The sequence below is a fragment of the Monodon monoceros genome, unplaced genomic scaffold, assembly GCF_005190385.1.
Source record: "Monodon monoceros isolate NGI ecotype Baffin Bay Population unplaced genomic scaffold, NGI_Narwhal_1 Super_Scaffold_21, whole genome shotgun sequence".
Classification (NCBI taxonomy): Eukaryota; Metazoa; Chordata; class Mammalia; order Artiodactyla; family Monodontidae; genus Monodon; species Monodon monoceros.
The window spans coordinates 148,530,437-148,556,282 of NW_021703778.1; the positions used below are offsets into that span (position 1 = coordinate 148,530,437).

A 25,846-nucleotide genomic window follows, 5' to 3' on the forward strand; every position below is an offset into this window, starting at 1 on the left:
TTTTTGTAATTTTGTTTTTTTCCATGTAGACCTTCAATATACCTAGAACATCTTTTTGTTCATGGCATTAGGTAGGAGTCAAACATTCTATTTCCAAAACTCACAGCCAGGTGCCCTAGCATCATTAGTTGAATAATCTACCATTAACTAATTTGAATGTTACCATCTATTAAATTCCCATATAAATATAAGTTCCTTTCTAGAGTCTCTATCCCACCTCATTAATCTGTTTCTATGCCAACACTGTACTGTTTTAGTATGCTTAGAATGTTAAAATTATAATATGCTATATAATATAATAATTAGTTGTAATTAAAATGATATATCAAGTATGTAATATTCAATATATTAGTTTTATAATTATATGATATGCTATAATATATTTTATGTTTGAGTGGACAAAGTCTGACCTTTTTCAAAGTAATCTTGGCTATTCTTGTGTGGTTTCTCCTCCAGTTGAATTTTAGAATCATTTTGTCAAGTTCCATTAAAAAGAAAACTTACTGGGATTTTGGTTGGGGTTATATTTAATATTCTAGGTAAATTCAGGAAAGAATTGACATATTTAAAGTATTGAATACCTTCATTTAAGAACATGGTTTCTTCAGGTCTTTTTTATGTTCTTCAATAAATTTTATAGTTTTACTTCATTATAAGTCATGCATATTTCATATTAGCTTTATGTCTAGGTCTTTTACCATTTTATTCTTATGAGAATAGAATGTTTTTCTATCACGTTTTCTAATTATCAATACTTATTATTGGTATGTTTGAGAGCTATTAATTTTTGTACACTGAGCCTATTACCAGTCACTTGATTGAATTATCTTACTAGTTCTAACATTTTGTTAATTTTCTTGGATTATTTAGGTAAGTGATCATGTCTGCAAACAATGGAAGTTTTCGTCTCTTCTTTCCAATATTTATAGCTCCTAGAGAGGTTTCTGGTTATATTGGCTAAGACCTCTAATATAATATTAATACAGAAAGCTCTTTGCAAAACTACAAATTTCCCAGCCCTATCCCAGGCTGCTGAATCAGAATCTTTAGGGAGAGGGATCTAAGAATCTGTGTTTTATCAAGCTTCCCAAATGATTTCTTACAGCCAAGGCACTGTTGGTAACCAATGGTATAAACACAACAATTTGAATAATAGATTGCCTAATTTTATACATTGACTAGATTATTATCTCATTTTATTGCACTGGTACCAGAAACAGCCAAAGAAGTACTTGTGTTTCAGTGAGTTCATTCATTTGTTCATTCATTCAGTAAGGATTTACTGAGCACCTGTTATGTGCCAAGCACTTTTTAGGTGCTAGAGGCATAGAGCTTATTAAGATTTCAAAGGAGAAATTTGGGTGTAAGGGTTTGTGCCATTTATTCTCTGGAAATCACCAATGTTTTAGATTGCTTAGCAATCTAGGGCTAGGGTAAGATAAGGGAGGCACTCACCTCAGCCACAAAACTTAAGGGGCAACAAAAAAACTCAGTAACCAAGTAAATAATATCATAATGCAACATTTTTGAAAGTGAAGATTAATGCAAAAACAAATCCATGATGAAAAAAAAATCAGCACTTTAAATAAAAAACAGGATCCAACAGGGACAGATTGGGGTGAGGTGAGTGAGGCCTGGCCGTGCAAGTACAGGGTCAGATCCTGTTTTTATTTAAAATTTGGTTCATCATAGATGTTTTTGCATTGATTTGGATTTTAAAATATTAAGATATTACCCATCGTGATTACTGAGATTTTCAAGTGCCTCATTCATCCCTCTAGTCCCAACCCTGCTGCTCAGACTTGGATTAGCATTTTTATGATGTTACACATTTTAGGCGTTAGGCTAGGGGTTGATGCTGTCAATGGATGCACAGGGTATGGTGTACCAACCCCTGGAACTCCCTGGACAGTCATGGCAGAGAGAGAAGGGAAGGACTGTTAAAGAGATGGTAACTGGTTGCCTTTTTTCCCCTGTGTTCGCCTATGCCCAAACATTTGCTTTAAGTACTTGCCACCTTTTCTACGTCTGATTGTTCCAAAGGCAAGAGACTAGCAGGGCTAGGATATGGAGAGTAAGGGAGCCTTAGTCTGGAGAACATTGCTAATGCCCCCCTTCACTACAGGAAATAACTTCAAGGAAGAAGCCGCAGAGCTGTTTTGCCAAGCCCTATCGGTAAGAAGCAAGGGGTGGGTGCAGCCAGCCACGTGAGAGATGCCCCGGGAGATGGGTGGCTCTGAGCACAGGGAGGTGAGGCTACTTGCCTGATTTAGGGAGATGGTGAGTATTTAGACTCCGTCAATCCTATCAAAAACCTCAGCAAGTGGTAGGACTGTTTGGATGGTGCTAAATTCTCGCAGCAGTCATCAACAGTTCAGCAGGAAATGAACAAGAAATTGTCCTCAGTCTAAGAACACTAGTCTACTTAATTTTTGGCATATGGGGGCCCACACTGTTCTAAGAGAGGTATTTGCAGTCACAAAGAAGACAAAAATTACCTCTCTCTGCACTGTTTCTTTCTCTAGACCAATTACAGAATTAAGTCGCTGGATCTCAGTCACAACCAATTCTCTGATAAGGCAGGAGAGTACCTGGGGCAGATGCTGGGTGAGTCTTCCGCGGAGGGAGGAACCAGCAAAGGAGAGGGACATGGGGTATCCGCGGAGGGAGGAACCAGCAAAGGAGAGGGACATGGGGTATGATAGCTTGTCAGAGCTGCATCTCCGGTTTCTTATTGTTATTGAACGTTCTGATTATAAAAAGCGATGTAAACCACACCCGAAGTACACTTTGAATGGAGCAGACACCTGAATGTGGGAAGTAAACTTTAAAATGATTAGAAGAACGTAGACAGAAGTAACTTGCTGACTTCAGGGAGACTACGGATTATTAAACAGAAATCGGCAGAAACTGTAACAGAAACGATTCATATATTTGACAACGGTAGGTTTAAAACTTGCTTGTGATAAAAGACATTGTGGGGCAATGATAGAAAACAAGCAATAGTTAAGGAGTAGAAATGTGCAGCATTTGTATCATATAGAAGATTACTCTTCAGAATATTGATAAAAGATCCTATAGCTCCATTAGGCAGTGATAAATACTCCCAATGAAACAATGGTCAAAGCATATGGACAGTGACCAAAGAAAGCCAAGTGCCCATGTTTAGAAACATGAAAAATAAAACAACAAAAAGATCTCCCTTGTCATCTAGCAGAGCTGTAAAAATTTCCCGTCAGAGAACATCAAGGGCTAATACAAGCAAGAAATAGGAACACTCACAAGTCTACTAGGTAAAGGCACTTTGGAGAACAATTTGACAGTGTTTACTAACGTCAAAAATGTATATATTTTCTATGACACAGTTCCCCTCTATACGTGTCTCAGAGACGCTCTCACACATACACAGCGAGAGATGTCTGCGGAGGTTTCACTGCAAAAGTGTTATAAAAGAAAGAAACCTAAATGCTCATTCCTGGGGGGAATGAGTAGAAAAGGAAAGGACTCCTAGCAGTGGGGATGGGACGCTAATCTAGATGGAGTGGTGAGGGAAGCCCCACAGGGAGGGTGGCTCTTTGTTGAAGCCTGAATATCAAAGAAAAAAGAGCCGTGCTAGGGTCTGGACACACAGGGCTCCAGGCAGAAAGAATGGAGCGCGTCCTGTCTGAGGAACTGGGGGGCCAGTGTGGCTGGAGCAGAGGGGACAGGGGAGGAGGATGGAAGGAGAAGAGGTTGTTGCCTGCAGCCGCTAACGTCGGGCCGCGGGAGCCATGGAACGCAAGGAGCCTGGGATCCACGCGGCGCACGACGAGGAGTCGTGGAGGATGTGAACGTGGGGCGAAACGGTACGGCGTGCAGGGGCAGATGTGCTGTGTGAAGCCCGCAGCTGACGAGGACAGGAATGGAAGAGGGAGGCTGGTCAGGAGGCTGGTGTGGGGGTCCAGGCTAAACAGGACAACAGCGTGAGCTCAGGGAGGAGGTAGTGCCTGAGCAGTGGATGGATTCAGAATATACTTTGCAAGTAAAGCCGAAAGGACTTGCTGATGTGAAGGAGGAGGGAAGGGAGAGGTAGCCTCACGACTCTTTTGTTTCAGTCACTGGTTAGAGGCAGGTGTCATTTACTTAGAGGGAAAACTCAGGGAGTAACAGTATGGGGGCGGGGGGCAGGAGTTAGGAGTCGAGTTTTCCTTTTTGGCCGTGGAGGGCTTTTTTTTTTTTTTATTTTTTTGCGGTACGTGGACCTCTCACTGTTGTGGCCTCTCCCGTTGCGGAGCACAGGTTCCGGACGCGCAGGCTCAGCGGCCATGACTCACGGGCCCAGCCGCTCCGCTGCATGTGGGATATTCCCGGACCGGGGCGCGAACCCATGTCTCCTGCATCGGCAGGCGGACTCTCAACCACTGCGCCACCAGGGAAGCCCTATATGCAGTTTTTAAAAGAATCTTTATTATTATTAAAGCTACCGAATATAAGATGATTACTATGTGACAGGCATCATACTAGGCTTTTTACATCAATCCTCACAAAAAAAACCTTGTACAGGTTAACATCTCTATTTTATAAATAAGAAAACAGAAGTACGGGAGGGATAAGTAACTGTTTAAGGTCACAAAGCTAGTAAGTGTTGAGAACAGAATTAAAATTTTAATTTTGTGGCCATTTAAGAGAGGCAGGCTTGCAAGGTTTAACTTAAGGGACTTCCCTGATGGTCCTGTGGTTAAGACTTTGCCTTCCAATGCAAGGGGGGCAGGTTCGATCCCTGGTCGGGGAGCTAGGATCCCTCATGCCTCGTGGCCGAAAAAGCAAAACACAAAACAGAAGCAATATTGTAACAAATTCAATAAAGACTTTAAAAATGGTCCACATCAAAAAAAAATCTTTTAAAAAAAAAAGGTTTAACTTCAGTGAGAGACTTGGCACAGAAGAGGAGAGAAAAATGAGAATAGGATGAGGGAGACAGGCAGGGAGAGAGAATGAAGGCAGGACAAAAGTTTGTTCTCAATATAATAGAAGGTATTGTGCACTTTCCTGAAAGTCTGTCCTGGTGGTTGACACGAGAAAGACATGATCAGTACAGAGTGTTCTGTCCATAAAAAATAAAACAGGGGCTTCCCTGGTGGTGCAGTGGTTAAGAATCCGCCTGCCAATGCAGGGGACACAGGTTCGAGCCCTGGTCCAGGAAGATCCCACATGCCGCGGAGTAACTAAGCCCGTGCGCCACAGCTACTGAGCCTGCGCTCTAGAGCCCGCGAGCCACAACTACTGAAGCCCGTGTGCCTAGAGCCCGTGCTCTGCAACAAGAGAAGCCACCGCAATGAGAAGCCCATGCACGGCAACGAAGAGTAGCCCCCGCTCGCTGCAACTAGAGAAAAGCCCGCTTTCAACAACGAAAACCCAATGCAGCAAAAGATTTTTTAAAAAAATAATAAAATAAATAAATAAAACAGAATAACACATTTTTCCTGGGCCTGAAGGCGATTCCTCCCACTCAGTAATCCTTCAAGAGCACTTTAGTCTCTCCTTCCAATGGTGTCCTCGGCACATCCACCCTCCCCAGATAAAAATAACAATGATGAAGTGTTTAAATAGGATGCTTTCCCAGCCCTATGTAGCACGTGAGCAAAAGCATCTTTAAGTTAAAAAAATGTGCAATTTCTGTGCAAACCCAACTTCTAGACAAGCCTGATGCCTCCACACTTCCACCTGGTTGTATCCCTAAAGCTCTCTTGGATGGAAATTCTGAGGCCTCCACTGCTCCCATAGGTCTCCATGAAAAAGACATCGCGTGGTATCACACGCCATGCCCATCATAGTGTCCCTATGTAAATACAAGGTTTGCCGTGCTCTCTCCATCTGTTTCAATGGTTGTTTAATTTTCCACCAGATGGATATTTATGTTATGCTTTACCCTTCCCCTGTGAGTCACAAACCTTACTTTTATAAGTGATGCCAGGGAAAACATCTACAAGCATGTCGCTCTTCTTAAATCCTGTACTATCTCCTTAGGAAGAGTCTCAGGGGTGATATTGCTGTGAGATAGAGTAAACAGATTTTAACACGAAAATGTCTGTGACCAGATAGTATTTGCCAAATAGAGTATACCATTTGCTTGCCACCTGCAATGTATGAGTATTTTACCACGTTGCTGCCAGCCTTGGGAATCATCTTAGAATTTTGTGTTTAAATGAATAACTGACGAATTATTACCTCTGTGTTTTGCTTTGCATGAGGATTGAGAGATCCTTATCCCCAGTGTGATGGACCTCTGCCAACCCTGAGACTGGGTTCTCTGGGGCGTGGTGGACGCTGAGATGACTCCTTCCCTCCCACAGCCCTCAACGTGGGGCTCCAGTCGCTGGACCTGAGCTGGAACCACCTCTACATCCAGGGAGTGGTGGCCTTGTGCAGCGGTCTCCGGGTAAGCCCTCCGGGAGTGGCGTGTTGAGCCCCGGTGAGGACGGCCAAGCCCTTGAGTCAGCCACCTTGAACCCTTCCCCATGGGTAAATTCACCCTGCTGAAACCTAGCTGGCATCTTTGGGGGTACTTCAAGGCGACAGTTTAACTAGGGGGTAGGGAATGACCTCAGCCCAAAGGGAATGAGCCTCAAGAGTACTGGAGACTCTGAGCCCAGCTGGGAGGGATCTGGAAAGATCTGGCTGATCTCCCTCCTGGGAACCACTGAGCACCCTGTCTGGATGACAGCAGGGGACAAAAATTGGGGCCCGTTGGCTGGATGAGTTGCATGCAGTCTTCATGCCGCTGCTGTTCTCCCTTCTCCCTGCAGGCTAACGTGTCCCTGAAGAAACTGGATCTTTCCATGAACAGCTTTGGGAACGAGGGGGCTGCAGCCTTAGGGGAGGTCCTCAGACTCAACAACTCCCTGGCCTACCTAGACCTCAGCAGCAACAACATCAACAATGAAGGGCTGTCCAAAATCAGCAAAGGATTGGAGTTGAATGAAAGCCTCAAAGTTCTGAAGGTAGTCTTCACCCGAGCTGGGAACGGGCCATCTTGTGCCTGCATTTGTGTGTGTGCGTGTGTGTGTGTGTCCGTGCATTCGTGTGTGTCCGTGCTTCCATGTGTGTGCATCCATGTGCGTATACCTGTGCATCTGTGTGTCTCTGCACCCATGTATGTGTGCATCAGTGTATGTATGTGTCCGTGCATTCACGTGTGTCCATGCTTCCATGTGTGTGCATCTGTGTATGTGTCCGTGTGTCCATGTGTGTTCATGCACGTGTGTGTCTATGTGTATTGGCATGGGGGCAGCAGGACGATGGGGCTGGATGTTGCTGGAGAGAAAATCTACCTTGTGCTTCATATGTGCGTACATTCTTGGCTGTCTCTCTGCTGTAAACCCAGTGTCACCCTCTGCTCTCCCCTGGCACAGGGTAGGGTCTTCTTTGCTCCCATCTGGGTCTCCTCCAGTTTCTTTGTTTTTCTTTGCTGAGAGGCCTGCGGGATCTTAGTTCCCAGACCAGGGATTGAACCCCGGCCCTGGCAGTGAAAGCGCCGAGTCCTAACCACTGGACCACCAGGGAATTCGCTCCTCCAGGTTTTGTCCACGCTGCGGCCAGAGTGCAGATTCTGAGCGTAAATCTGACTCCCGTCCCCACCCACACCTACTCTCCTCCCACTTAGGCCCTCCCCACCATGGCCTCCGTTGCTCAAATCCCGTTCTCTCACCCTGTGTGCTCCTCCAGCCTCAGTTTACCCCCCACTCTCCCCCGCACTCCAGCCATGGCCTCAGGGTCTTTTTTCATCTCCGTTCCCGCAGGGCCTGCAGTGCTCCCTCCACTGGCCTCAATTGCTGGTCTGCCTCAGAGCACAGCTGGAGCAGCAATTCCCCAGGGACCCTGCAGGAACACTCAGATCCTGTTTGCCCCTTCACGCAGAACTCAATGGAGTTTTTCCTTATACTCTCATTTGAGTGACTATTTGACTGTCACCACTAGTTCGAAAGTTTCCTGAGGACAAAGACGTGTTTGGCTTTGCCCATTACTATATCCCCCGTACCTAGCAGAGTCCTGGGCATAAAGTAGATGCCCATTGAATATTTATTAAGTGAAAGAATGAATACATATTTCATTTTAAATCAATTTGCTCACAGATGCTAATTTATAACATAGAAGTTTATGGGAAGTTGGGAACTGATGTAAGATGAGGACTTCTATTAATAGGTCCCCTTTCTGGGACTCCTACCACAAGCCAGGTTCCATATCAAGTGATTTGCCTCCTTCTTCATGGCCCAGCCCTGCCAAGCGGGCTCCAGTAGCCCCACTTGTCAGATGAGAAGACTGAGGCTGTGTGACTTGACTTGTCAGGCCGTGCAGCTAGCAAGAGGCAGAGGGATGTCAGCTCTACCTGGCTTTCCACTGCAGCTCCAACTCCCGCAAGATGTGGAGATGACTCGGGGGGACCAAGGACATGGGGGTGCTGGTAGAAGAAGAATGGGAGTTAGGAATCAGTGAAGGTGAACCACCATTTGAGAGGACAGCCACCTTAGAGCTGCTGAGGTGACAACAGGGAGTCAGGTTCCAACCTGTGGACGGAGCGTGGTGACTGCAGACCAGACCAGGTGGCCGTCTAGTGACTGGGGAGCTCAGAGGCCGGCCTGGCTGGAGGGGCACCAAGTGTGACTCAGAGAAGAGAGACTGACCCAGCCTGCAAAGGACTGAGCCTCGGTCGGTGGTCAACGAAGCCAAGGAAAGTTCAGAGAATCTGAATTTTAAGACTAAAATACTGCCTCAGCAAAATGGCAAAGGATTTTCTCTGGTTAGTGGGATATAAGCAATTTTAACATTTTTTTCTACTGCTTTTAAAATTTTTTCTACGATGACCAAATATTTTATTTTAATTTTTAAAATTGTTTTAAAAGTGAAAGAAAAAAGCTTAAAATATACCTTTTAGTTTGGTCGTATGTGGAGGCCACATCAGTTTTGCCACAGGGATTATCTGTTGCTCTCCACAGCCAGCCCCAGCCCTCCTTTTCTTAATCTTGGAAAAATAAGGAATTCCCCCCGCACGTGAGTCAAACCAAAGATTCTAGATGCTAAGCCCTATGAGGGCAGGGCTCCAGGCTGTCTTTTCTCACTGGAGTACTGAAAGAGCCTGGGAACCCCCTGACATAGAGTTTTGGTCAGCCGCATCAGGAAACCATCAGCTGAAAGCCTTCAATAATAATAAGTAACATTCATTGGCTGCTTACTATGTACCATGCACTCTTTTGAATGCTTTACCTGAAGTTATGTATTGACTCCTCTGTGCAGCCCTAGGCGATAGGTACACAGTAGTCAGGGAACTAACACAAGACCAGAAAACTAGTAAGCAGAGCCAATGGGCTCCGTGCGCCCTGCTGTTAACCTCCATACCACGCTGCAGTGGCTCACAGTACTGTTGAGATAAAGCCCTGAGTACTTAGCTAAGCCCCCAAGGTCCTGTGCAATCTGACCCATCACAGCTCTGTAGCCTCACGCTCTCTGCACCTGCTCATGAAACGTTTACTTTTCCCCACACACCTCTGCACCTTTGCACTTGCCTTCCCTTGTCTTCTTTTTTTTTTTTTTTTCTGCGGTACGCAGGTCTCTCACTGTTGTGGCCTCTCCCGTTGTGGAGCACAGGCTCCGGACGCGCAGACTCAGCGTCCATGGCTCACGGGCCCAGCCGCTCCGTGGCATGTGGGATCTTCCAGGACCGGGGCATGAACCCGTGTCCCCTGCATCGGCAGGCGGACTCTCAACCACTGTGCCACCAGGGAAGTCCCCCTTGTCTTCTTATTCCCTCCTCTGGTCCTGTCTGCCTTCTTCATCCCTAGCTAATCCCCATTAGTCCTGCCAGGCTTAGCTCAAGTGTCCCCTCCACCATACTGGACGTCCCTTTCCTTGTTTTCTACGGTACCAGTGGGTACCTCTGTCATTGCCATCATCGCACTTCAGATGTCATTTGCTTGTTTGCCTGTGTCCCCCTCTAGAGTGTAAGCTACCTGAGGGCAGAGATCTTGTCATGTTTGCCTGTGCATCCCTCAGCGCTTAACCCAGTGACTGGCACATGGATGTTGGATGGATGGATGGATGATGGATGGATGGATGGATGAGCAGTGAGATGGACAAGTGAATGGATGACAAATAGACAGGGAGATGGGTGCTTACAGAGAAGTCTGGGAGGAAGACAGGGATTGAGATTTGATGGGAGGAAATGGAAACCATGCTCTGAGCCAGGCTCTCCTGTCCTCATCTCTGCCTCCTTCTGCCTCACCCTTCCTCCCACAGCTTTACCTGAACCCTCTAAGTATGGATGGGGCTGTGTTACTTATCCTGTCCATCAAGAGGAACCCCAAATCCAAGATGGAGGACATTGACATTTCCGTAAGTGATCAAATTGTTTGCTTGTACTTGGGAGCAAGCCAGTTACCATGGCCACTGTGCCAGCTCTAGCCCTCAGGGCCCTCACAGAACTGCTCCATGAAAAGGCTACTCCTTTTAGAGTACAACTCTGCCCCTTCCAGAGGTCCTTTCCGTAGGAGTAGCCATTCGGTCAAAAACATCATGGTGTGAAATTATTTACCAGATCCTGGGAACCCAGGACCTGCACCCCCAACAGTGGGCCTGAGGGCAGAGAGGAGGAACACCAGAAGCAAAGGCAGGGGGACCCCCAGAACAGACTTGTCTACCATCAGCTTTGTCGATGGATGGCTTTGGGCCTTAGAATGCTTCCAGAATCACAGGATTTTTAGACTCTGAGTATTAAAACATGTGCAGATCTGTGTTTTCATTTCATGACTCAGCCTACTCAGAGTAGTATTTGAGTGTAAAAAAACCTTGATGGAGGAGGGAAGCCTGAGGAGGTGACTCCGCTCTGCCAGCTACTCTTGCCGGAATCATCCTAGAGGTGGGAGCTGGTGCCAACAATATCCTATACTTGTCTACTATTCTATACTCTTTTCTTTAGCCCCAAATTCATTTTATAGACACCAGTTCATTTAGTCCTACCCTGGGAGGTAGGTAGAGTGTATCCATGACCTAGGGCTGCCATGGCAAAGTACACAAACCAAGTGGCTGAAATTTATTGTCTCACAGTTCTGGAGGCTAGGAGTCCACGATCAAGGTGTTGGTAGGGTTGGTTCCTCCAGAGGGCTGTGAGGAAGAATCTATTCCTGCTTCTCTCCTAGCTTCTGGTAGTTTGCTGGCAATCTTTGCTGTCCCTTGGCTTGTAAAAATATCACCCTAATCTCTATCTTCAGCCTCAGTGGCTTCTCCCCGTGGGCGTGTCTGTCTCCATATCCCAGTGTTCCCTTTTTTATAAGGACACCAGTCATATCAGATTAGGGCCCACCCTAATGACCTCATTTTAACTTGATCACCTGCCAAGACCCTATTTCCCAATAAGGTCACATTCACAGGTACTGGAGGTTAGGATTTCAACACTTTTTTTTGTGGGGGATACAATTCAACCCATAGCAAGTACATTTCCTCATTTTCCCATTTTACATGTAAGGAAACTGAAACAGAGAGGTTAGGTCGCTTGCCCAGGACCACACAGCAAGTGAGAAACACAGCAAGGAGTAAACGCAGGGCTTCTGCCTCCTATTCTAGAGTTCTGTAAAGGTACAGTGTTAAAGTCCTTTTACATTTGTTTAATGCCACATAAATGTGATGTTTTGTTAAGATTTTAATACCTTACAATTCTATCAGTGATGATATTTTGAATTTGAAACCCAAGCTTTTTGGAACTGAATAATAAGTAAAATTTGCCACCAATTATAAAACAATACCTGCTTTTCTTTTCACTTTGTTCCCTCGCCCCTTCCTCCCCACCCCAGGCTCCTTCCTGCGCTCATGGGTCTTCCTTTTCAGAGGCCCTCTCCACCTTCATCCTATAGCTGTGACCTGCACCCCGTAAAGCTGCCTCTGAATCTCAACCACAGGTCCCAGTTTGTTAGCATTTGGCTCCTCCCCCCCGCCCCCCCCCCACAGTGCAGGTTGGAAGGTATGAACCCCAGCACTGCCTGTCTGAGGAAACGTTAGAAATGGTGCTGTTTAGGCCCCAAGATGGCATATAAACCCATGAGCTGGGATCTCACTGCCACTCCACCAGCCTTCCAGAAAAAATAGGCCTCATTTGGACTTTTCCTTCCCTTTTATCAACGATGCCGCCGTAGCTCTAAGTGGTGTTGGAATCCCTTCATTGTAGATGTTTCTAGAACTTTCTCTAGAATGTCTCTAAAGGGGAGGGAGTAAGTCTTCAGCCCTTAAGCATGGATCTAATTCTTTGAAATGACAAAAGACACTGAGAACCACATATGAGGAATGAAGCAGGTCGATCACACTGAGGGAGGCCAGGTTTGATCAAACACCGTTTCACAGACCACATGTTCTCCTGCAGCCTCCAACCCGGCTCAGAGGCCACTTCCACAGGGGGGCGTTCCCAGTGCGTTCTGAGCCGTGACGGGATGGTTGGAATGAGGGATGCTCTCTGCCACGGCACCTGCTCTGAAGACCAACACTGGTGTAGAAATGGGCTTTTCAGGGCCTTTGTTTGGGGACCAGTCTCGTAACCCCACAGCTGTGTCTCATCTGTCACACACAGACACTAATGCTCACCTTCTGAGAGCAGAGTGAGTTGACAGTATGTGACAGGCCATCAGCACCCAACTAGGACATAGGATCAAAATCACGTGGGAAACTTACAGGTCAAACCACAAGCTCTAAAAAAGGTGAACCGTCCCAGTCTAGGAGCAGCACCGCAGAACCAACTAGAAAAGACAACACACTGACTTTGCTTGGGAGAGTCCGCTGTTCTGGGAGATGGCACGATGGCAGTACCCTCCCCCGGACGGGTCCCCTCTCTCCCTGCTTCAGAATGTGCTGGTGTCAGAGCAGTTTGTGAAAATACTGGATGGGGTGTGTGCCGTCCACCCCCAGCTGGACGTGATGTACAAAGCAGTGCAAGGCCTCTCTAACAAGAAAAACCTGTTCACGTGGACGAGCCCTGTGAAACTGATCCAGGTGAGCCCTGCTTTCCTCTCAGAGCCCCCAGGGACCCCTGGAAAGAGCTGACCTTTGGCTCAGCTTCCTAGAGTTTCTCCTTCCCCAGAGCGTCTGCATAGTCCTCGCTGACAAGGAACATCTCAGCTGTGGAATATTCCTTTTGGCTCCCAGAGGAAGGACTGAGAACTGGCTGAAGTGGGAGGGCCTTGGAATAGGATGGTTTCTACCAGCCAGGCTCCTCCATTGCAACCAAGGACGAGTGACTGAAGTGCTCTGTACTTCAGTCTCTTCACCTGTAAAATGGGCGTGATAATAGTACCCACCCCAGCAGGGCTGCTGTGAAGATTAAATTCTATACTACACATGACTTAGAACAATGCTTGGCAGGCAAGAAGCACACAATTCATGCAGGCTCTTTCCAATAGCTGGTAGGGATGCCACAATGTCCTGACCCTGTGGTCAGGATGGCTATCTGGTGGCTTCAGCTAACAAGGAGCCCTCAAGTGTTTTATACCTCATGGTCACCTTGCCCCTGGCTCAAGTCTTAGATTGTGTCTGACAGTCACAGAAGGCGGATGAAACAGTGGAAATAAAAACTCAGAGAATGTTAGAGCTGGAAGGGATGTTATAGCTCCTCTGGTCGGACAGCCTCACAGAGCAGTGACTGCCCAGGCCTGGCGTTTCTACCACCAGCTCTCACCTCCTGCTGGGTGCAGGACCATTACCACCTGAGGCAGCAGGAGCTGGGAAGGTGCCCTGTAAACACGGTTCTTCATGGTGTTTGCCACTGGGGCTGCTTCCTGCCCCTGGTTGGTCTGCTCTATGCCTTAGTTTCCAGAACCAAAGAGGAGAGCTCTGGCATGAAAACTATCATTGTATGAAAAGTTCTAGAAGGCAAAGTGGTATCAAGTATCTTTATATCTTTTCAAGTAATATGATGGAACTGAGGGGAAGCCTGTTTTGCAAGAAGAGTGGGAATGGGGTTATCCGATGCAAAGTGGGAGCTTGCTCCTTGTTTTAAAACAGTGTAGAAAAGGGACCCCAGAGGAGAGCCTCAACAATACATACAATGTAAACCACAGTCCTTCCCCTCGGGGGCCCGACGATCGGGTTGGGAAGATGGGACAGATACAGTCATTTCTAATAGAAAGTGTCATATGATAAATAATAAACAAGTGACAAAGGTAGCAAATACAATCCAAACCAGAGGTCACTGCAGACAAACAGAAAAGGATGCTTCCTGGCAGAGGTGGGGCTGGGCAAGGGCCTTGACAAGGGGAAAAGATGCAGGTGAGCAACAGAGAGAGGGAGGGAAGAGAATGCCAACCAGCGAAGGAGCAGAGCGGGAGTCGCTCGCAGTGTGTCTGAGGCGTGGGAACCGGACCGTGTGGCTCTGGTCTCACAGGGAAGCCTGGGAGTCAAGGCTGCAAAGAGAGGCTAGAGCTGGATGCAGCAGTCCTCAGATTTTAGGCTCAGAGTGAGGTTTGAGTCCACAGGGAGCAGGGAACCAGTGCGAGTTGTTGAGCAGAGGCTGTGATGTAAATCCAGCAGGACTGAGGGGTAATTTTTCTGGCAACGGGGAGGGAGATGAACTGAGGGGGTAAATATGAGACTGGGAAAACCAATGAGGACACTATTGTAGTATTCCAGATCTAGAACGGTAACTTGGCTGAAAATGACAGTGAGAGTGGAGGTACAGATGTAGGAGATATCTTTATGGAGCATCTCCAGGACTTGGTGAGTGGTTGTGTGTGTGTGTGTGTGTGTGTGTGTGTGTGTGTGTGTGTGTTGGGAGAAGGGAGCTGTGTGGGGAGAGGAGAGAGCCAAAGATAACCCCCAATTTTTAAGCCCAGTGGACTAAAAGAACGGTGGAAACATTGCCAGCAGTAGGGAAGTCCTGTGGGGATAAGGGACTGCCCCCTGGCCCCGCCTCCCGCTCTGGCCTCATCCCTCCCATCCTCCCACCCTCCCACCCTCCTCTACATTTCAGCCCCACTGGATTTCTCCCCATTCCTTTTTTTTCTTTTTTAATTTAATTAATTAATTAATTTGTTTTTGGCTGCATTGGGTCTTTGTTGCTGCACACGGGCTTTCTCTAGTTGCGGCGAGCGGGGGCTACTCTCCCTTGGGGTGTGCGGGCTTCTCATTGTGGTGGCTTCTCTTGTTGTGGAGCACGGGCTCTGGCGCGCAGGCTTTAGTAGCTGTGGCACGTGGGCTCAGTAGTTTTGGCTCGTGGGCTCTAGAGTGCAGGCTCAGTAGTTGTGGCGCACGGGCTTAGTTGCTCTGCGGCATGTGGGATCTTCCCGGACCAGGGCTCGAACAAGTGTCTCCTGCATCGGCAGGCGGATTCTTAACCGCTGCGCCACCAGGGAAGTCCCTCCCCATTCCTTTTTGCATCAGTTCTCTCTTAACATTAACTCTGAGTCCCTCTGCCTAAACACCCTTCCTCTGTGTCTCACTCACTCCTCCTCACTCTCTAGGTCTGCACCAGAGTGTCACGTCCTCGGGCAACCCTTCTCAGGTTTCCTGGTCAAGAGTATATGCCCTTGCCACACGCTCCTGCAGCCCTCTCCTTCACCCTTTCACCACAAGACTCTGAACTCCTCCAGGGCAGGAGCTATGCTGGGTCTTATCAAAAGCACCTACCAAAGTAACAGGCCCTTATGCCCATCAAGGCTCTTAGTTGCTGACCGCAGAATCCACTCCACTAGGTTAAGCAAAGAGGGATCTATTACCAGCGATAGACCCCAGAGACACTAGGAGGGCTGAAGAAAGACTCTACGTTTAGATTCCAGAAATGGCTCCCCAGACACCCCAACTGGCTAGCCAGGACGACTGCTGCTTCTGCCTAGGTCAGGAAGCCGCCGAATCAGGAATCGCCCTCTGAATTCGGAAGCCACCCCCATGGCTGCCGGCAGCCTGCTCTCTCCAGATCACAAGGGTCACACATATGCATCACCCAAGGGCTTGGCGAAACCCATCCCATTCTGACCCGTAGCTTCAAGGGGGCTTGGGGAATTCTGGTTTTAATTTTCCAGCCTCTGTGTTATAGAGAGGCGGGCTGTGAAGGAAGCGGAGTGGGTGTTGAGAGCCCGCCCATGGTATCTGCCGCGGCACTCAGTAACCGATTGCAGAATTCAGCTGACTGAGGTTTGCTTTAGACGTGTAGGATTGAGGTGTCGGTGGGGCTCAGCATGGACTTGCGAGCAGCTGCTGGGGATGCAGAGCTGGAAGCGTAGGTGGGATTCACCCCGGGGTGGGCTGGTGTAGGCAGCGCGCACCAGAGAGGGAAGTGTGGGGAGAGGAGAGCAGGGACCAGGGACTGATCCCCAAGGAATTCCTCTGTGAGCAGGGTGTCTGCAGAAATATCTATCGAGAAAGCTGGGCCTTGCCTATGGCCTTTCGAGAGTCAGAAGGGAAAAGAAACAAAAAGATACTAAAAAAGGACCCAAAAGAATATTTTAATAGTATTGGAAAATTCACAATATATTAATACAGTGCACTTTATAAAACAGTATGTTTAATAGATAGATAGATAGACAGGTAGATATATAGATAGATAGACAGGTAGATGAAAAAATATACATCAAGGTGCTACCTCTGGATGGTGGGACTGGATTTATGGGTTATTTTTAATTTTCTTCTTTCTATTAATCTATACTTTCCTTAAAATGTGAGTAGGGAATATCTTTGAATTGAAAACAGTGAAATATTATTTTTAAATACTCTAACACAGTATGTCTCCATATAAGTATTCGTATAAAACGATGAGAATTCTGTGAACACCGGGAGCCTGTCCTGCCTGTCCCACTACCTGGCTGCGGTTCGGCCTTTTGGTCTCTGAGTTAACAACAGCCCACCCACGTACACAGAGCACCATCTTTGCTAGTTTTAGCAGGACAACTTCAAAACTAAATAATACATGTAAACATGATCACCGCCCTATTCCCTCCAAACTGTTCCCACAGTTCGCTCAGCAGTGTCGACTCCAGTCCTTCCACCTGTGGAACGTGGAATGGGAGGAGAGCCTGCTCAGTGTGGGTGGGGCAGACACAGAAGCATTGTGGCGTGTGGCTCTGCCTGACCTCAGACCTCGGTCTGGGCGGGCAGGGGTGGGAAGCTGGGGTAGGCGGGGGTCGGGTGTTGGGGGGAGTTGGTATAGATATTACAAGGCTCCTGGTGTCTCCTGCTTCTCTCAGAGCTATGCAGACCAACACAAAATCTCAGTCCTGGACTTCTTCAGGAGCTTGAACCCTAGTGGAGAGACGACGATGCCTGTGGGCGAGTTCCGGAAAGCTATGATACAGGTGTGTGGATTCCTAGTGGACGCAGGCACTATGTGTGCACGCGCAGGGGTGTGTGTGTGAGAGACAGACAGGACACAGCATGAGCACCTCAAAGAGCTCCTTGGGATTGGCTGTGAGAAGCCAACTTATCCACTGCTTTATCTAGACCCAGAGGGACACCTAAGGCCTCCTTCCACTGCCTGCTGAAGTCATTCTCTGTACTGCACATCCGGGTGCCACTGGTGACCCAAGATGCTGCCTGAAGACACACATTCTTCATCTCCTAGGTCTTTCTCCCATTGCATGTGGCCACTGGGCAGATTTTAAAAGGGAGTGGGAGAAGAGACCACATCCCCAAACCCCAGTATTTCACCTTTGGCCCTATCATCTTGCCTGAAATCCCACACCTTCACACGTGGGGTATGATGGAGGTGCTGAGGGCCCCCTGAAATGCAAGCATGAAGAGGTCTGTCACCAGGGCAGCCCTAGGAAGGACAGGCCCTGCAAGAATAGGACTTCATGGGAGTCCAGGTGGGGGGATAAGACCCTCAGTGCCAGGCCCGTGGTAAAGAGGGCTGGCCAGACTCGGTAGCAGGGAGGTAAGGACGAACTTCCCATGCTGCAAAGTCGCCGCCTACTCCAGCTGGGTCCCCATCTCCTTCACCCCTATTGCTCCCCAGAGAAAAGAGGGGCTCTGGAGTCCGGGCAGTGGCCCACAGACATGGGCGGGGACGCTTATTCCTGCCCTGCATGGTGTGGGTTCAGTTTCTTCTGAACTGAGGAAAATGTTCCCAGCCGTGGTCCCAAGGGCAGTGAGGCATTGTGGGTGTGGGGGGGGGGGGAGACGGGAGAGGTCTGGGGGGAGCAGAGAGCTGCATTGACCTTGCATGTTCTATCTGCTTCCTCAGCAGAACAAGGTCCCCATAAACCGGTACCAAGTCAGGGAGCTGATAAAGAAGCTGGGTGAGAAGACAGATATGGTGGACTTCAGGTCAGCCCAGCCCCACCGTCCGGCCCGGCCCTATCTGGGCTACGCTTCTGCCCTGGGCAGGCCCCCGGTTCCCTCTAAGGCACCCTGGCTCCTGGGGCCGCCCTATAACAGATAGGAGGTGACGCAAACAGCAAATGGTTAGGCCCTGGTGTGGCGAGAGGGGCAGTTGGGGGCGTGTACAGGTATCACAGTGGCCCAAAGAGGAGGTATCACTGGGGGGAAGGGGGTGTCACACAGACAGACAAGAGGACAGAGGACGGCAAGTACCAAGCCCGAAGTGTGGGCCAGCACGGTGCACTGAGGAACTGCAGGTCTTTCAACACTGCTGGAGTTTAGGCAACCAGGCAGGTTATGACTTAGGCTGAACTCCTTGAAGAGCTCGGAAAGGACCATGATAATGGTCATAACAGCAACCAACATCCATGAGCCCTTACCACGTGCCAGGTGCTCCGCCAGTCACCAGACGGGTGCCTGAATTCTCACAGCGCCCAACGGGCACTGGTATCACGCCCATGCTGTGAATAATGATCGGAGCTTTAGAGGAGGAAAGCACAGAGCCCAGTGCTTGTGGCCAGAAAGGGGCAGCTGTGGCCTTAGCACCCCGGTCTGCGTGGTCCCAGGACCCACTCCTCCTCGCCGAGGCTGCAGAACCCTGCTGGCCTGCAGGCTGGTCCATAAGGCCCTGCGGCTTGTCGTCTCATGGAATCCCTAAGGAGTCTGTCAGAGGAGGCCCCCATCTGGTCCTGCCCCACAGCCTTCTCCCAATACCTCTGTCCTTGCCCCCATCAGCATCTCTCATGTGTGGAGAAACCACCGCACAGACTGACCCAGCTGCAACCCTGCCCTAGCTAGTAAGGGTGCGGCCGTGCGCAGAGCTCTCAGTCTCCAAGTCTTTAGAATGGGGTGATAACCACAGCACCTGAGAGACTCTCTTAAGAATCAAGTGGAGACAATGCACATAAGGGGCTGGCACACGATGCTGTCATTCAGGAGTGACACCATCATCCGGCAAGCACCCCCGACACCCGCAGGGTGGCTCAGGCTTGCACACCGCCCCAGGCCCCCCTACTCTGTGCCTGCGTCCTGGACCTCCCCGCCTGCCCTCCCTGAAGTACGGCTTCCCGTTCCTTGGGAGGCTGGTGGGAAAGAGCACAGGGCAGAGGTCAGGAGTCCAGGTCCAGCAACCCTCCAGCTTTGCAGATGAGGTCACGTGGCCATGGAGAGGCAGAACTGGGGTCTCAGGACCCAAGTGGGGAGCTCTTGTGGGCACCTCAAGTTCCCCTCAGGTCACACACTGCAGCTCTGTTGGTTCCAATTGAAGAGCAGGGTCGTCGTTTTTACTGTTGCATGATTTTTTCATCGTCATTTTTTGATACAAATAATATCTACTTGTAAAAATTCTAAATCCACAGAAGTATACCAGGGAGAAAGTGAAGGGCCTCTTTTACCTGCCCCCACAGCCCCTGCTGCCTCCCAGAGGGCGCTCGTGAACAATCCCAGGTGCACTTTTCCATAGCTTTTCCCACGTACTTGCAATCAAGTGTGTCTGCTACCAAAGCCCTGCCCACAGCGTAAACCCATCCCCATCCCTGTGCTGACGTCGAACCTCACCATGTTCAACACTCTGCCGAGATGAGAGATGGGTTTACAAATGGTCTCGCTTGGACTCGAGCCTGTCCCAACACTCTTGTCGATCAGCCACGGGGCTACGTTGGTGGTCAGCATTATCCCCTTACCTTCCAAACCAGTTTCTTGAAAATGACGAAGGCATAGCAACACGTCTGGTCTGGAAGGAAGCCTCCGTGACAGAGAACTCCTGGCACGTTGGCTTGTGGCTGGAACCTCGGCGGAAAGACACCAAGGCTGTGAGCGAGGCAATAAAGTCTAGCTTGGGTCTCCAGGCTGCTGGTGGCATGCCCTTCCCCCAGGGAGTACTCTTCTGTTTTAGGGGGCACGTCCTTGGTGGCCTCGTTAAGAGCCAAAAGAACAAATTGGGAGAGCGTGGGGTTGCTAGGTGGTGGAAGAGAGCGGTGGGGAGAAGGTCAGTGCACAAAAGCTGTCATCACAGTGCTTGTAAACTGTGTCAAGGGGAGACTGCTGAGATTCAGGAGGCAGTGGCAGAGGGAACAGATGCTCAGGAAGTGAGGACAGGGGCCTTTAGAAGCAAATGCCAGGGGGTCACGTGGAGAGAGCTCAGGGAATTGGCATCTAGCCGTGGCCCGGCAGGAGCTGGCCACCTGAACTTGGAGCCTCATGGTTCCACCTGAAAAGTGGGACAGCTGAAAAAAGGGATCCCCATCTGTTCTAGGGATCTGCCATTCTGCATTTCTTTGTAAAATTCCTTGGAAAACTGGGGAAGCATGAGGAGCTTAGCAAAAGATGAGAAGGTTTAGCCAAGAACAGCATATACTGAGCAGGTGGGGGGAATGGGTACCTTCAAGGATTTTGATTAACCTTGCCAGTCACCCTTGGGATGGACAAGGGCAGGAAGTGTCTTGTGCACCTCCTTTGCACCTGCACAGTGCCTGCTCATAGTAAGTGCCCAATAAAAAATACCTGTGAAATGAAAAACCTCATTCACTTGGCAATTGTTTTGGGCAAGTGGTGGAAAGCTGGGAGAGTTTGGGGGGTGCCCAGGAACCCACACTTTGGAACACCAGTGAAGTGCTGGAATGGCATCTGGGAATCAAGGCACCAGCCCTCAGGTTTCACTTTGTTTCTTCATCGAGGGTGGAGATGATGCAAAAACTTCTCACTCCTGGCAGAATCATTATTTGAAATAATCTGTGTCCCCCTCCCCACAGCATATTTCCCCTCCCTTCCCTCATTCAAAGTCTTAACTTGAAGTTGAATTTTCATTGGACGGTTGTATGGACTCAGTCAAAGTTAGGATGATGAAAAGAAAGTAAAGAAATGCAATAAAGAGTTTGTGAGCTGAAACTCACGTCCACCCTACTCATCAGGGTATGTAGATGTCTTTGCTCTGACTCCCGAAATAAATCAAATCACCTTGAAGTCAGGGAGCCTGTCTTTTAAGTTTATTATAATCTATAAAATTCTCCATCAAGTCCATGCCCGTAACTGAGCATTCAATAATTACTGGTGTCTGGGTGGAACCCTGAAGATTATTAGGCTGTGAAGTATCAAAATTTGTTATGGATTATAGATTAGGGATCAATAAAAACAGCAAGTTTTCTCAAGATTCTTTCCTTCATCTTTAATAGAAAAAGCAGCACATTTTCTCATCAAATGTTATTTTTTGTTTGGGTAGCTTTGGCGGAATGATGGAGATATGGGGAAGCCACCATCCCCGACCCTCCAGGCCACCCCTTGACACTTGCCACCCCCCATCACGTAGGCCCAGCCAGAACCCTGCCTGTCTGCGGATTGCCCTGGAACCTGCCCTACTGTGGAGTAGTTTCTACTTGTGGCCACTAGGTGTCACGTCAGCTCCAAAATCCACCTGAAGGTTGTGCGCCCATCAGACTGCTTTGCAGTCCTTCCTATGCCCTTTCCCTGATCTCCTAAACTTCTGCCCCCACGGAGCCTGACATGAAATCACAGCCCCAAAGGGTCTAGCAGCCTGACACCTGGGCAGACCTGTCCAAGGCTTGGTGTCCCCATTATGAATCAAAGTTACTCACAGCTACCTCGCACTCTTGTTGTGAGGAAGAAAATCCAGCGCTTAGCACAAGCTCTATAAACATTCAGTCCCCTCCCTCGGGTGAGGGTACTGCACAAGGAACACGCCCACTGACAATGGGCTGAGTGGTGCTTTATCAGCTTGCCATGTCAGGAGGCTGCAGGCAGGACCCCAGCAGGAACTGAAGACCAAAGCGGAGGGAGAGGGGCCTTGCAGGAGTAGGAGAGGCTGTCAGGTCAAAGATGGCCCAGAGGCGCTGGCCCATGACCCCAGCACCAAAGGGGGTCAGCTGCAGTGCCAGGGAACAGTACCCTGGGCATGCCCTCCTTGCATGCCCAGCTCAGTTTGGCTTTGTGCACTAACTCCCTGTTTTGTTTTAATTTTTACTGGAGTTTAGTTGATTTACAGTGTTGTGTTAGTTTCAGGTGTACAGCAAAGTGAATCCATTACATATATACAGATACATATCCACATATACATATATCCACTCTTTCTTAGGTTCTTTTCCCATACAGGTCATTACAGAGTACTGAGCAGAGTTCCCTGTGCTATACAGTGGGTCCTCATGAATTACCTATTTTATATATAGTAGTGTGTGTATGTCAATCCCAATCTCCCAATTTATCCCTCTCCCCTCCCTTTCTCCCCTGGTTTTCTACATCTGTGAGTCTATTTCTGTTTTGTAAATAAGTTCATTTGTACCATTTTTTTAAAGATTCCACACACAGGTGATATCATATGTTATTTGGTTTTCTTTGTCTGACTTACTTCACTTAGTATGACAATCTCTAGATCCATCCAAGTTGCTGCAAGTGGCAATATTTTATTCTTTTTTATGGCTGAGTAATATTCCATTGTGTATATATGTACCACATCTTCTTTATCCACTCCTCTGTCAATGGACATTTAGGTTGCTTCCATGTCTTGGCTACTGTAAACAGTGCTGCAATGAACATTGGGGTGCGTGTGTCTTTTCGAATTATGGTTTTCTCCTGATATATGTGCGCTAGCTCTATGCATCCTCACAGGGACCCTATGCAGTGAGGTCTGTAATCATCCCCATTTTACAGCTGGGGAAACACAGGCATGGAGAAGTTAAGCATCTCGCCCAAAGTCTTCTGCTAGTAAGCGGCAAGGCTGAGATGCAGACCCATGCAATATGACCCTGGCTCCCTGAGGTCTTAACCATTGTGCTCCCCTGCCCCTCTGTCGCTTCTGTGCAGCTTTGTATCTACAGGGAGAAGTTTAAATGCACTTTCTCTGTTTACATCGTTTCTGTAAGAAACAGAAAAATAACTCAATTGATAAGCAAGCATGAGCTCCAGGCCAGGCTGGACTGGCCAGTGGAGAGGGAAGCTAAGGCAGAGTTGGTGATGCTCTATGTGACTGAATTCTCAAGGTCAGGTTGGTGTGCCCTCCCTGCCCACTATGTTGCTCAGAAATTGAGCCAGGGGAGGTAAGATGGGAGATGAGAAGGAAGAGTGTGGAATATCTCTGTGTGCCAGAACCATAAAGTGGTTAAGCATGCAAATTTTGTCATTCGACAGTTCTCGGTTTGAATTCTGTCTGGCTTCACCAATGATCAGCTCTGTGACCTTGAGCTAGTCACTCAAGCTTCCTGAATCTCAATTTCCTTATCTGTATATATTGATGATAATGGTACCCCTGCCCCCGCAGAGTTGCATGTGAAACACTGAGCCCCAGGCCTGGCACACAGTAAGTGCTTAATGTAAGCATGACCTCATGACCGTGGGGTTCCTCTCCTATGAGGGAGAAGTGCGGGGAGATTGAGGTCCAGGAGGGCGTTAGGGGCCAAACTGAGCAGCCATCTTTGAAACACCCAACTACTGGGTCTTTGAAACACCGTGGGAGGCATTCCAACCTTGGGCTTTGGCTTAAAACTTGCATGAAATCGAAATAATTTGCCCAGAATCTTAAAAATCGGAGGGAGGTGGGAGGGCCAGGGGCCAGCAGCACTGTGTGGGCAATGCCGGGGTGCAGTGGACATCTGGCCTTTTGCTTGGCTCCTGAGGTCTGAATCCCCTTCCTGGGCTGGGAGTGCGCCAGTTTACAGGTCCTGAGAGGGGCATCTGGGACTTGCAGCTGGGACGTAGGCTCATGCCTACACCAGACACGCAGTCTCTGGGCTCGGTTCAGGGGCCAGCCTCCGAAGAAGCAAGGACCACGGAGAGCTTCCTCCAGCAGCTGTGGCTTTGCAGCTGGATGGAGTCCCTGAGCAGTGGCAGCGGTGACGCTGGTGGGCGTGGTTCTGGGTGCCAGGCCTGCAGGTCAGCAGTGCACACTGCAGCCTCTGGTATGTGGCTGCAGTGGCAGCGGCAGTGTCTGTCCTCAGGGGACCAGGCTGCCTTGCCAAACAGGGGCTTGGGATTGGTTTCGCTTGGTTTGGTTCTAAACAAAAGAAAACAATGATTGGCAAGGCAAGCCTGTGTCCTAAACACTGGCTGCCAACCAGTGGCCTTGAACTAGAGGAAAGGAACAGCTCTCCTCCAGGAAGCAGACATCCTGGAGGGGAAGGGAAACAGAGGGTGGTGTGGGATGGAGGGGGCTTCTCTGGGGCTCAGCGGGTCCTTTTAAGAAGGGACAGTGGTGTGACCCCTGGGGTGGGGGGCTGCTGTGTTGTTTTGCCACCTCTTAGTGGGTCTGTGGATGAGCTGGGGTGGGGCTGACTTGTTTCTGTGTGCCCAGGCTGAATGAGACTAGCCCTTGCGCATGTGTCCACATGCTACCGTATAATCAAGAGCATAACAGGTCTTTTTCCCAGTTCCTGGCATATGCCTCAAAACCCTTGGGATTTCCTGAGTGACAGGAGTGTCTTCGTGATGCTAACGAGGTGACCCAGGGTGGTCCCCTACCTAGACAGCTTCCTGGAAACACCAACCATGTAAGCAGATGTTGGGACTTTCAGCCAATAGAAGGACAGGGAGCTGGAGATTGAGCTCACTCACTAGCCAGTGTTCAATCAGTCATGCCTGCAGAATGAAAAGTAATGAAACCCCAGTGAAAACGCTGGACGCCAGGGTCCAGGGGAGCTTCCTGGGAGGTGACTGGCCTCAACTCCACAGGGAGAGGGCACAGAAGCTCTGCCTCCCTCCCAGATCTTGCCCTGCATGTCTCTTCATGTGGCTGCTCCTGAGTCATAACCTTTATAATAAAGCTGCCAGCATCAGTATAGCACCTTCAGTGAGTTCTGTGAGTCACTGCAGTGAATTACCAAACCTGAGGAGTTTGATGGGAACCCCCTACGTTGTAGCTGGCTAGTCAGAAGTGCAGGTGTCCTGGGGGAACCCCACTTGTAGCTGGCAGCAAAGTGGGAGCAGTCTGTGGGGGACCGAGCCCTTAACCTATGGGGTCTGATGCTGCCTCCGGGAGGTTAGGGTCAGAATAGCACTGCAGCTGATCCCAGGCGGTGTTACCCCAGGTGCAGTGGAAATGGAACACGTGTACACAAAAGCATGCTCGCATTTGAATTACAGGACACGGTGTGTGTACTTGAATGTGTCCCTGCCCAACAGGAGGGGCTTGCCTGCGTACTAACCCCCAGACCCGCCTGCTTTCTTGCCAGAATCCTAACAGTGGGGTTTCAATGCAGCCACTCCTGGCGTGTACCGCTCTCCCGGCTGTACCTCAATTTTTCCAGCAGAGGGCGCTCCAATCCCACAAGTCCTCTGACTCCGCACAGCGGCTTCAGCTCTAAGAAAACAGGACTCTAAACTGGCTCAGTGAAATCGAATTCTTTTTAGGTACCTGAAAAAGGCAGCAATGCAGCTGGCTTCAGAGACACCAGCGGAGCCCGGGCCAGAACGCTCAATCCGCCCCCTCAGGGGAAGATGCAGGTTCTTGGAGCCTGAGATTATACAATCTGGGGACCTTCTTTAAATAAATATATATATATATATATATATATATATATATATATAT

General features: G+C 48.9%; 1 protein-coding gene across 1 annotated transcript in view; it reads left to right on the forward strand.

The window, feature by feature from the left end:
* The window catches only part of LRRC74A (leucine rich repeat containing 74A), a 29,131-nt gene extending 10,752 nt beyond the window's left edge, over positions 1 to 18,379 (forward strand). The window contains exons 6-13 of the mRNA XM_029237155.1: positions 2,126 to 2,175; positions 2,526 to 2,607; positions 6,333 to 6,418; positions 6,786 to 6,980; positions 10,270 to 10,365; positions 12,859 to 13,005; positions 17,187 to 17,294; positions 18,182 to 18,379. Coding sequence (XP_029092988.1) covers positions 2,126 to 2,175; positions 2,526 to 2,607; positions 6,333 to 6,418; positions 6,786 to 6,980; positions 10,270 to 10,365; positions 12,859 to 13,005; positions 17,187 to 17,294; positions 18,182 to 18,379 — 962 coding nt within the window. The remainder of the gene's footprint in view (positions 1 to 2,125; positions 2,176 to 2,525; positions 2,608 to 6,332; positions 6,419 to 6,785; positions 6,981 to 10,269; positions 10,366 to 12,858; positions 13,006 to 17,186; positions 17,295 to 18,181) is intronic.
* The last annotated feature ends 7,467 nt before the right edge of the window (positions 18,380 to 25,846 follow it).